This window comes from Cynara cardunculus, assembly GCF_001531365.2.
Source record: "Cynara cardunculus var. scolymus isolate 2C chromosome LG 3, CcrdV1, whole genome shotgun sequence".
In the NCBI taxonomy this organism is placed as follows: domain Eukaryota; kingdom Viridiplantae; phylum Streptophyta; class Magnoliopsida; order Asterales; family Asteraceae; genus Cynara; species Cynara cardunculus.
In genome coordinates, this window is record NC_037530.1 from 9,053,822 (window position 1) to 9,066,595 (window position 12,774).

General features: G+C 38.2%; 1 protein-coding gene and 1 non-coding gene across 2 annotated transcripts; one reads left to right on the top strand and one right to left on the bottom strand.

Moving 5' to 3' along the window:
- Positions 1-1,094: 1,094 nt before the first annotated feature.
- Positions 1,095-1,200, bottom strand: LOC112510586. The gene has a single exon (XR_003068964.1). It is a non-coding gene; the product is annotated as a small nucleolar RNA R71 (small nucleolar RNA).
- A 646-nt stretch (positions 1,201-1,846) lies between these two features.
- Positions 1,847-2,982, top strand: LOC112508936. The gene is made up of 2 exons (XM_025113800.1): positions 1,847-2,615; positions 2,687-2,982. The coding sequence occupies exons 1-2, from the start codon at positions 1,847-1,849 to the stop codon at positions 2,980-2,982; spliced, it is 1,065 nt and encodes a 354-aa protein (XP_024969568.1).
- Positions 2,983-12,774: the final 9,792 nt, after the last annotated feature.

The window sequence follows — 12,774 nt, forward strand, 5'->3', positions numbered from 1 at the left end:
TCATGTTATAGCATTTTGACAGCATTGGTCGACTGGATATAATTTTTACATCTCACCCGAAAAGTCATACACCCTTGCTTGTTTTTATTATCTGTTATCTCCTGTTTTTTTGTTGTGTTAACTCTGTTCTAATCTAAGTCTTCGAATTCGCCGTCTGAGATCATTTCCTCAACTTTACATTCTTTTAAAACTTTTACTACGATCCCTGTGGACGATATCCGGTACTTGTACCACTTTTATTACTTGAAAGACGATATTGGGACTATTTGTATACTTGATTTTGGTCCTGATTGTAGTATGTGGTTTCCACCGATCAAGTTTTTGGCGCCGCTGCCGGGGATTTGTTAGTTAAAAGTTTTATCTTTTAGTAAAGTAAAAGATTTGATTTTTCTTGTCTCGTTTTAAATCGTTTTTAAAAGTGGTGTATGTCACGGAAACATTGCGGGGAAATTTTTGAATTGGATCCCGATATTGAGAGAACGTTTCACCAAATAAGGAGGGCTTAAAGAGCATTTTTTGTTCTACTCTCTCCTAACATGGAGTTACCTCCCCCAATCATCTCTGAGATTCCACATTTAAAAAACCAACCGCCTGCCTTTGGGACTATACCACCATTTTCGAATTTTCCGCAAGAATACCACCATCATAATAATCACAATGAGAACACAGAATCGGAAAATAATGAACAACCAAGAGAGCAAACTCCGAATATCATAAATTTTGGCAAATTCCAAAAATGGAAGGATCATGGACTATGCTATCCCTGATTTTGAGCAATTAAATTCTTGGATAGTTAGGCCGTATATGACCGCTCTTCATTTCGAATTAAAACCGATTATGTTTCGCATGTTGCAAACAAACGGATAATTTGCCGGATTACCCACACTCACATTTGAAATCCTTTATGGAAATCACTGATGCTTTCCTGATCCCGGGAGTGTCTAATGACGCTCTGAGACTCACTTTATTTCCATTTTCTCTAAGGGATCGGGCAAAGGCATGGTTTAATTTATTAACTCCGGGTTCTATGCCTTCATGGAGTAATATGGCGGAAAAGTTTTTGCGAAAATATTTTCCACCAACCAGGAACGCTAAGTCCAGGAATGAAATTTGCCTTTTTAAACAAATGGATTATGACGCTGTTCCTGACGCTTGGGAAAGGTTCAAAGAGTTGTTAAGGAGATGCCCTCACCATGGAATCCCGTACTGTATTCAACTCGAGATGTTTTACAATGGGTTAAATCCCATGGCAAAATAAATGTTCGATGCGACTGTGGGCGGAGCCTTTACAGCTATGACCTACAATGAAGGATATGAGATCCTAGAAAAAATTTCTGCTAATAATGGACATTGGGCTGATCCACGTGCTCAACCGCAAAAGAAGACAGCAGGAATACATGATGTTGATGCATATACTGCATTGACAGCACAACTCTCTTCTATGACCAATATGCTTAAAAATCTAACTTCTGGCCAAGGAGTGCAGTCAACTGTCACATCACCTATTCTAGCTGCCCTCTCAGTGCAATGTGTCTGTTGTGGAGGGGAACACTCTTATGAACTGTGTCCACATAATGCTGAATCTGTGAATTATGTTCATAACAGATCGAATCCCTACACTAATACATACAATGCCAGTTGGAGACAGCACCCAAATTTTTCATGAAATAGTCCAAGTTAGAACCCCCCAGTCCATAAGCGACAAGGAAACCCTAATTTTCAACAACATCAACATGCAAGCAGATCTAATTCTTAGAATCACCATCATCAGAATTTTCAAAGTAATCAACCACCTTTTCAGACCAAACCACCTCCACAGTCCGAATCATCATCTTCTTTGGAAGCTATGATAAAAGGACTAGTGGCTCAGTCCCATGCACAACAGCAAATGATGACTCAAAATCAATCTTTGTTCAATCAACAAAGTTCTGCCATCAGAAACCTGGAAACGCAAGTCAGTCAACTTGCTCTTAATCAGAATAGTAGAGCCCTTGGTACTTTGCCTAGTAACACTAAAGTCCCGAGAGATCTAGGAAAAGAACATGTGAAGGTAGTGACTCTTAGGAGTGGTAAGGAATTAACTGAGATCATACCAAAAGAAAGTGAACAAGTTGTGTCTAAACCTGAGACTATACCTATGGTCCCTGTTACTGAAAGTCCACCAAAACCTTTGGATAACCCACTTCCTGAGACCACCACCTTTGTTCCTCCTAAGTCGGACTATCCTTTGTTATTCCCAGAAGAAGTTTCTAGGAAAAAGCCAATTGAGGATGAGGTTATAACAGGTCCAAAAACCAAAGTTGTAATCTCATCTGAACCTCAAGAAAGTAAGACCAAGACTCTAGGTACTCTGGACCCATCTTGCTCAACACAACCTGACAAAGCTATCATAAAGCCAGTTCCTCTTTATGTTCCTTTCCCCCAAAGGTTAAAGAATCAAAAGGAAGAACTGCAATTCAAAAAGTTTTTGGAAGTGTTTAAAGCATTGCACATCAACATACCTCTTGTTGAAGCAATTGAGCAGATGCCCAGTTATGCCAAGTTCCTTAAAGATATATTGAGTAAGAAGAAGAAATTAACTGAATATGAGACCGTAGCTCTTACCGAGGGATGCAGTGCGCTTCTAATCAACAAAATACCTCCAAGCTTAAAGACCCAGGGAGTTTCACTATTCCTTGTTCTATAGGTGGAAAGGAGATTGGTAAAGCATTATGTGATTTGGGAGCTAGTATCAACCTTATGTCTTTGTCTGTTTTCAACACCCTAGGCATAGGAGAAGCTAGACCCACCACTGTCACCTTGCAATTGGCCAATAGAAGCATAGCTTATCCTAAAGGTAAGATTGAGGATGTCTTAGTTCAGGTTGACAAATTCATCTTTCCGGCTGATTTCATCATCCTTGATTTTGAGGCTGATAAAGATATTCCCATAATCTTAGGAAGACCTTTCTTAGCCACTGGTGGAACTTTGATTGATGTCTAAAAGGGAGAGCTAACCATGAGACTCCAAGACCAGAAAGTCACTTTCAATGTCTTTAATTCCTTAAAGTACCCTGATTACTTAGAGGAATGCTTAGGAGTTACTGAGATTGAGACAATGTGCTATGAGGAAAGAGTTAGGAAGGCCTGTAAGTTAGAAGAGGAGGAAGGTGTTGAGATAGGTGATGATACTGTTGAGGATTTAGAATGTGATGTCCCATCTGATGCTGCAGCATTTGAGTTGTTGGACAATAGTGAGCTTAAGAATTTTACCCCTTCTATAATTTCACCACCTGTTCTAGAGTTAAAGCAACTCCTATCTCACTTGAAGTATGCATTTCTAGGAGAGGAAGGTAAATTAGTTGTCATCATATCATCTACCCTAGATCTATATCAAGAAAAGAAGCTTGTAGATATGTTGAAGTTGCACACCAAAGCCATAGGATGGACGATTGTTGACCTTAAGGGGATTAGTCCTTCTATATGTCAACATAAGATCATCCTAGATGAAAAGAACTTCAAAATCTATAGAGCCTCAAAGGAGATTGAACCCGATCATGAAAGAAGTAGTGAAGAAAGAACTTTTGAAATGGCTAGACGCCGGAATAATTTTTCCAATAGCCGGTAGTTCTTGGGTTAGTCCAATCCAGTGTGTCCCAAAGAAGGGAGGGTTTACTGTTGTCACCAATGACAAGAATGAACTCATCCCTACAAGAATAGTGTCTGGTTGGAGGGTATGTATGGATTACCATAGGCTAAACAAAGCCACTCAAAAGGACCATTTTTCCTTACCTTTTATTGATCAGATGTTAGACAGGTTGGCTGGAAAAGAGTATTACTGCTTTTTTGATGGATGCTCCGGATATAACCAAATAGCCATATCACCCGAGGACCAAGAAAAGACCACTTTCACATGTCTCTATGGTACTTTTGCCTTTAGGAGAATGCAATTTGGACTTTGCAATGCTCCTGCAACTTTTCAAAGATGCATGATGTCCATATTCTCTGACATGCTTGAAAAATCCATAGAAATCTTTATGGATGATTTTTCAGTTTATGGCTCATCTTTTGATAATTGTTTGGAAAATTTAAAAAGGAGTCTTGAAAGATGTGAAGAAACTGATCTAGTTCTCAACTGGGAAAAATGTCATTTCATGGTCAAAGAAGGAATTTTTTTAGGCCATTTAATTTCCAAAAGAGGAGTTGAGGTACACAAAGATAAACTTGAAATCATTAAAAAACTACCTGATCCAACTACTGTTAAGGGAATACGAAATTTTCTTGGTCATGCTGGGTTTTACCGAAGGTTTATAAAAGACTTTTCAAAAATATCAAAACCTTTGTGTTTACTTTTGCAACATGATCAAAAGTTTGATTTTACGGATGAATGTAGAAATGCATTTAACACTTTAAAGAAAGCTTTAGTAACCGCACCAGTAGTTGTTGCTCTTGACTGGACCAAGCCCTTTGAGATCATGTGTGATGCCAGTGATTGGGCTGTTGGAGCTGTCTTAGGTCAAAGAAAGGAAAAAGTTTTTCATTCAATTTATTATGCAAGTAAGACCTTGAATGAAGCACAACTCAACTACACAACAACTGAAAAAGAACTTTTAGCTGTGGTTTTTGCTTTTGAAAGATACAGATCATATTTGATGGGAACAAAGGTCATTGTTCACACTGACCATGCTGCCATCAAGTACTTGATTTCAAAAAAAGATGTTAAACCTAGGTTAATAAGATGGGTTTTGTTGTTACAAGAGCTTGACCTTGAGATAGTGGATAGGAAAGGAGTTTACAACCAAGTTGCAGATCATTTGTCAAGGTTAGAGAAGCCTAGGGAGACCCTAGAAGAAGAAGAGATTGTTGAAACATTCCCCGATGAAAGAATTTTAGTGTTAGAATCAAAGCCACCATGGTTTGCTGACATAGCAAACTATTTGGCTTGTGAAATTAGACCTTCTGATATTTTTGGCCATATGTGCAAAAAGTTTCTCCATGATACTAAAACTTACCTTTGGGATGACCCTTATTTGTTTAAAATCAGTGCAGATCAAATTTTGAGAAGGTGCATCCCAGAAACTGAAGTGGCAGCAATTCTACAGCATTGCCACCAAGCATCATATGGAGGACATTTTGGAGGCCAAAGAACAGCGGCTAAAATTTTACAATCTGGTTTTTATTGGCCTACTCTCTTCAAAGATGCCCATAATTTTGCACAAAGATGCAATGAGTGTCAAAGAAGTGGTTCCATTTCCAAAAGGAATGAAATGTCACTTAATGAGATCTTAGAAGTAGAGTTGTTTGATGTATGGGGGATAGACTTCATGGGACCATTTCCCCCCATCAAATCATTGTCAATACATTCTAGTGGCTGTTGATTATGTGTCTAAATGGGTAGAGGTCATGGCTTGTGTTACTAATGATGCAAAAACTGTGGTTAAATTTCTTCAAAAACAAATTTTTACAAGGTTTGGTACCCCAATGGCACTAATCAGTGATGAGGGTACCCACTTTGTAAATAACCTGTTGAGAGAAGTTCTTGAAAAGTACAACATTAACCATAGAATAGCAAATGCCTACCACCCGCAAACCAATGGATTCGCTGAACTCTCAAATCGTGAAATAAAAGGAAATTTAGAAAAGGTTGTCAAGCCAAACCGGAAGGATTGGGCTTTCAAGTTGGATGATGCTTTATGGGCATACCAGACTGCTTTTAAAACACCCATTGGTATGTCCCCATATAAGCTGGTTTTTGGTAAGGCTTGTCACCTACCTTTGGAACTAGAACACAAAGCATATTTGGGCCATCAAAGAATTAAATATGTGCCCAGATATGGCTGCGGTAAAAGAAAAGTCCAGTTGTGTGAATTAGAGGAACATAGGAATCTGTCCTATGAAAATGCCAAGATTTATAAAGATAAAACAAAAAAATGGCATGATAAAAGAATTCAACACCGGGAGTTAAGAGCTGGTCAAAAAGCTCTTTTGTTTAACTCTAGATTGAAACTGTTCCCGGGAAAGTTCAAGTCCCGTTGGTCTGGACCTTTCCTCATTCATAAAGTTTATCCGTATGGAGCAGTTGACCTAATCAATCGCGAGGACAAATCTGTGTTTAAAGTTAACGGTCAAAGAGTGAAGTTGTTTCATGATCCGGTAGAAATTCCAGGGTTATGCTCTGTGAATTTTGTTATCCTTTGCTAAAAGCTTCGGTATTTTTGGACTTTTCATAGAGTCCAAAATGTTTGTGTGTAAATATTTATATTTGCTTTAATTTCTGTTATTATAGTTAATATTATTATTAATAATATTGTCGTTATTTGTCATGTGTTTTGCAGTCCAGTCAATCATCAAGAAAAGTATGAGGTCTTGCTGCAGCATCTGAAAACCCTAGCTTTTAATGGAGAATCTTGGAAATTTTTAAAGTCTAAAAATGTTGAGTGAAAAAAAACATGATGTCATTCTTAAAAAAATTAATCTTTAAGAAATGTGGTCATATCTTTTATTTTTGCCAGCTAAGTTGGTACAAGGTGTAAGGAAAATGTACTTCTTTGTTTTGGAAAAGATACCTTGTTACCACCTTTTCAAACATCTCACTATTGTCAAAATAACCCATCCTTCAATTGTGACTGATGTTTGAAAACTTGTTGGTTGAAAAGAAAAAGGAAGACTCACATCAAGTACACTCAAGTAGTGCATGCTCCCAAAAATGACATCATGGTACCTTATCTATTTTCCCTTCTTACCCTTGCCTTTTAGAAAAAAACCCCTTAAACTCCCAAGAAACCCTCTTTTTCTTCCTTCTCATTTCCCTCTCATTTTCTAACTGTCTCTCGCTTCCGACTGGTAACCATCCTCCCCAACCATCTTCAACGTTCGAATGGCAAGAGTAAAACGAGCCAAGGTTCGCGATCCACCACCGTCCAGTGCAGCCGAACATACGTCGGCGCAACAGCCTAACCCGCCACCGCCGGTGGCTACTGCCGCTAGGCGTACCCCTGTTTCCTCGCGAAGACAATCGACGAGGAGAGGGAAGAGACTCCCTTGTGCGAAAAAGAAGAAGGGTGAGTCTTCTACAACCCTTATCAATGAAGACTCACCGTCGTCACCGCTGTCGTCGTCTCTGCCACCATCATCCACTCCAGTCGCCATCGATGCCATTCCACCGGAAGTACCCATCGCTGGGCCTCCTCTCCAAATGGTGCCATCCGCTGCCATCATCCCATTTTCAGACCCCCTGAAGAAAGCAAAGAAAATGGTGAAATCCTCCACTGTGCCGATTCCAAAGAAGGCCCCAATCCCAACTTCATCTCCGACCACCACCAACAGGGAATCAATTGAAACTTCTCAAAGGTACAATCCTCATCTGATAGTACACCCCCTGAGGGCCTCTTCACTTCTGATTCTTAGGAAGAGGAGGACCCTGCCTCTATGGCATAGACAGGGGAGATTTTTATGGAAAGTGAGACATGTCTCGAAAACATCACGGTTATTGAAAAACCAAGGAAGCCTCTCCTTTTGACTGCCTCTGGGCAAGATACGGATGATGAGGATGATATGCCTCATGTTGCTCCTCATGATCCCATACCCGACCTTAATGAGAAATTTTTTAGGGAAGAGGATGAAGAACCCCCTGTTGAGGTTGTGTCTAGGAAAGGAAGGTTGGTCAAGGCTTTTGATAAAAAGAATTCAAAGGCAGTAGTTAATGAGGAACCACCTAGGAAGAAGACCCGGTCTCAAAGGGTTGTGATTGAGTCACCTAGGAATTTTGAGACTGATGTTGTAACATCACAGCAGCATTCCTCCAGACCTAAGAGGAAGAGGGTGGCTATGGCCCAAAGGCCAGCCACTATTCCAAGGCCGATCAGACCCCACAATGGTTTTAGTTCTAAGGTTGCTGAAAAGATGCATGCTAGGTTCCAGAACAGGGTTGGATTCCCAGACAAGGGATTTGATAGACAAAGCATTAGGGAATTTGCATTCATAAGGGAGGTGGTAGAGGCTCATGGTATAGAGCAAATGTGCATGGTTCCAACTTCTTATAACCTGACTCTAATTAGGGAGTTCTATAATGAGTTAGCAGCAAATATCACATCCAAGATATCGATTAGGGGGATGACTTTCATGTTTAACTCTAAAGCCATCAATCGGCTGTATGGCCTAGACCCCCCCTAAAAAGACAGAGTACTCTAGAATGGTGAGGCATGCGACCATAGAAGACTTGACTGAGGTGGCTGATGAGATAGGGAAACCAGGGGCTATTTGGGATGAACACTCGAACTACATGTTGAGGACTTTTAAGGCCTACAATCTTATGGCCAATGCAAATGTGTGGTTAACTTTTTGAGGCACTCCATTGCTCCCACCACATATGATAGCTCAGTTTCGGTGGAGAGAATGTTGTTGCTTTATTGTCTAGTTACGGGTAAGACCATCAACTTTGGGAGAGTGATAGAGAAGAGCATTAGGACATGTGCGGGCAAAAGTAGGGGGAAGATGTATTTCCCTTGCTTGATCACACGGTTGTTAGTGGAGAATGGAATTCCTCAGTATTATGAGGATCAAATGATGAAAGAGCAAGGGGCGAAATGGAAGATCGACATGAAGATAGTTTCTAGGCTTAGGAAGAAGAAGGAAAAGGTGAATGGGGCTGGTGATATGTTGTGTTTGATGCAAGACCTTCTTGCTCAAAACAGCAGTTTAATGGATAGTTTGTTAGCACAAAGGAATGGATTCTTTGACGAGATAGACAGGTTAAAGGGAGAGTTGGTAGAGCAAGTGAGGGCTGCTGAAAAGAAGACAAGAGGAGACATCAAGATCGTAAGGGCTGAGCTTTAGGCAAAGACAAGTGCTCAAGTCAAAAAGCTAGGAAAAAAGTTGAAGGCATTGAAGACAGAAAATGCAAGGCTGTTTGATGAGAATGCAAAACTGAAGGAATAATGCAAGAAGTTGAAGGACATCATCTCCACTTCACCTACTCCTATGGAGTAGGACAGGTTCTATCATCCCCTCTTTAGCTTATTTTATTTATTTTATTTCAACTTGTTTTGATTTTCTTGAGTCTGGGATTGTCTTTTACATTTTCTAGTTTATTTTCTTGCAAAGAACACATATATTTATAATTGCCATATGCTTGTATAGCCAAAATAATTATTGTAGTCTAGTTATACTGTCTAATCAGTTGGTATCACTAGAACTAGCTTGTTTTGCTTGGGAACACATTTTGATCCACATCATATGCTCAACTAAGAAAGGATGTAGGCCCTTTGTTCTTTTCTCAATATTTTAGCCACTTGTAGCCATTGCATAAACAGCCCCCTATATACTTCCAATGAGGACATTGAAAAATCTGAGTTTGAGGGTGGGTACCAACATAGACATATTGATCAAAGCAATGCAAAAAAGCACCAAGTGCCAAAAGTGGAGATCAAAGTGCATAAAGCTTCAATGCCATATTTGAGATATAAAACACCACAAATGTCCCATAGGGGCAGGTGTAAATGCATTCAACAAAAGAGCATAAAGTGCCAAAAATTGAAAAAATTCAATGTTGATGCATAAAGGTGAGAAAAGGCAAAGAGAGGAAAAAATATGCCAAATAAGAGTAAACCAGTTACTTCCAAGTCCTATTGATCTTAGACATATGATGTGTTGAGCATAACAAAGAGCAAATAAAGCTAGCTTATGGTTTATGCTAATGGTTAGATTGAGCATGCTTACTTGAGATTTATGAAAGCAATATGGTGCATTTTGGCATAATCAACATGTATGTGTGCACTTACTGCATTTTCTTGCAAATTTTTAAAGTTTGAGTCATTTTTAGTTGTCTTTTGGTTGCTTGGGGACAAGCAATGATTTAAGTTTGGGGGTATGATACGTATTACGTATTTAGTACGTAAATTACCTTTTTATTCTCTTTTAGATAGGTTATTTTTCATTTATATCCCAACTTTGAGTCATTTTATCTATTTTCTCTGTTTTTATGCTAAGAAGAATGAGGAACCTGTTTTTAGTAGATTTTGGTCTAAATTAAGCTCATTTTGGACAGATTGGAGCAGGTTGATGTTGTGGGTATGTGGTAGCATGACCTGAAGGCAGATGAAGAGAAAGATAAGACTTGGAGTTGACTGACATGACATTATGAAGACATTTTAGAGTCTTCTATAGTTGAACCAGCTGTAGTTTAATCAGATTAGCTGGAGTTTACAAGACTAATTTTAGTTGTTTTTTAAATATTAGTTTGCTTTTATGTACTATTTAGTTTCTTTTGAACTAGATGGGTGTGAAATTACCTTTTTGCTCTCACTTCATCCCTAGTATAAAAAGGAATGTTAGGAGGAGTATTGGGGACACCTCATTACCACACTTTGCTACTTGCTCTCTAGTATCTTTTATTCTCTCTTCAAGTAGTTTGCATACTACTTGAAGAACAAGTTCTTAATATTATAAATCTTTTGGTTACATTTCAAGTTCTTTTATCGCTTTATTTAATCGCTTTATTTATATTATCGCATTTTATATTCCGTCATTTATTTATTTACGCTTACTTACATGTTATTTCCATCATTTATTTATTACGCTTTCCGCATCTTTCTATTATTCCGTTATTTATATTCCGTATTCACTTTCCGCATTTATTTTATGTCTTTACTTATCGCAATTTATAGTCCTTGTCATTTATTTTTCGTCATGAGTAGCTAGTTTTATTAGCTCGGGTGTATGACGAAAAGGGTGAGTTTTTAAACCAAAATATAGTCGACCCTTTCATGTAACAACGATGTTTTACTTTTTCATTTCAAGTTTTATAAAATCAATGACACTTTTTGACGAGTTGATCACTTTGAAAGTGTTAAAGTGTCGTGGACTCTAAACTGAGCCATTGTTTGCACGTCAACTTGGATGATATAGGAAGTAGACTTGAGAGAGTTGCTAACAAAGAGATTTGTTGTCTGTATTTTCTAAGTTGTTAATTCTCGACGGGTTGATCACTCTGAAGTGTTAAAGTGGAATGGATTCAGAGATGAGCCATTCAGAACACGTCAACTTGAATGATACGGGAATCCACTCGAGAGAGTGATTTTTAACAAAGAGATTTGTTTATCCATATATTTTGAAGACACCATTTGTCACTTTCACTGGTCTGGATACCTCATAGATATATGGGTTGAAAGCTATAATATCAGTGCATTGGTGAAATCCGAGAGGAATACCTTCAAAGTAATTGGTAAAAATAGTTGTTACTGATTGCATGTTGTAGCAATCTGTCAGCATGGTCTCATGCTGTAGCATTTTGACAGCATTGGTCGACTGTATATAATTTTTACATCTCACTCGAAAAGTCATACACCCTTGCTTGTTTTTATTATCTGTTATGTTCTGTTTTTTTTTGTGTTAACTCTGTTCTAATCTAAGTCTTCGAATTCGCCTTCTGAGATCATTTCCTTAACTTTACTTTCTTTTAAAACTTTTACTACGATCCCTGTGGACGGTATCCGGTACTTATACCACTTTTATTACTTGAAAGACGATATTGGGACTATTTGTATACTTGCTTTTGGTCCTGATTCTAGTATGTGGTTTCCACCGATAACTACTCTAGCCTTATCTCGGTTTTAAAGGTTCGAAAGTATGTTCAGAAGTGATGTGTTAGTTTTCTTGCATATGCTATAGATATGAAGAAAGAAAAGGGAAAGATGGAAGACATCCCAGTCGTGAGAGAATTTCCAGAAGATTTATGGTCATTACGAATTTCTGGTTATGCCATTTGGACTCACAAATGCGCCTGCAGCTTTTATGGACATGATGAATAGGGTATGTCGTCCCTATCTTGATAAATTTGTGATTGTCTTCATTGATGATATTCTGATATATTCTCAGTCGGAAGAAGAGCATGCTCATCATTTGAGATTACTCTTAGAATTGTTGAAACAAGAAAGATTGTAGGCCAAAAATTTTAATTTGGACTTTATAATATCAACTTTATTATCTTTGGAGCATTTGTTAATATATTTTGGCATTACATAAGTTAACTTTATCCGCTACTCGTCGAAACAAAGTTCACTGAACTATACTTTGGGAACTAAGCCAGATGAATTCCAATCAATCATGACTAGATCCTAAATAAATATAGCTCTAAATATAGGTATCCAACAAAAGTGCTAACTTGATGCTCCAAAATGACGGATGTCACACAGAGGCAACCGGATATCTCTTTAAACCGCTCCAAGTGTTAACCGGAGTTCCATTAAACTGGTCAATGGTTAGCCGAGGTATTCTTTAAACCAGACAAGTATCCTCCGGTTTACTACTTAAATCGTTCAAGTATCATCCGATTTGTTGGCTTAGCATCTTTTTTGGACATCAAATACTTGATGGCAGCATGGTCAGTGTGAACAATGACCTTTGTTCCCATCAAATATGATTTGTATCTTTCAAAAGCAAAAACCACAGCTAACAGTTCTTTTTCAGTTATTGTGTAGTTAAGTTGTGCTTCATTCAAGGTTTTACTTGCATAATAGATTGAATGAAAAACTTTTTCCTTCCTTTGACCTAAGACAGCTCCAACAGCCCAGTCACTGACATCACACATGATCTCAAAAGATTTGTTCCAGTCAGGAGTAAAAGAATCTTTTAGCAATATCTTTTCTTATATTTGCTATTCTTTGTGTGTAACTTAAGATTGTTTTGATAGGTTTCTTATAACTTATCTTTCTGCAGACAATCTTGTAAAATCTGTATTGATCTTCTTTATCAATATATATTTTAAATTTGAAAATTGTGTTTGTATTCATCCCCCCCC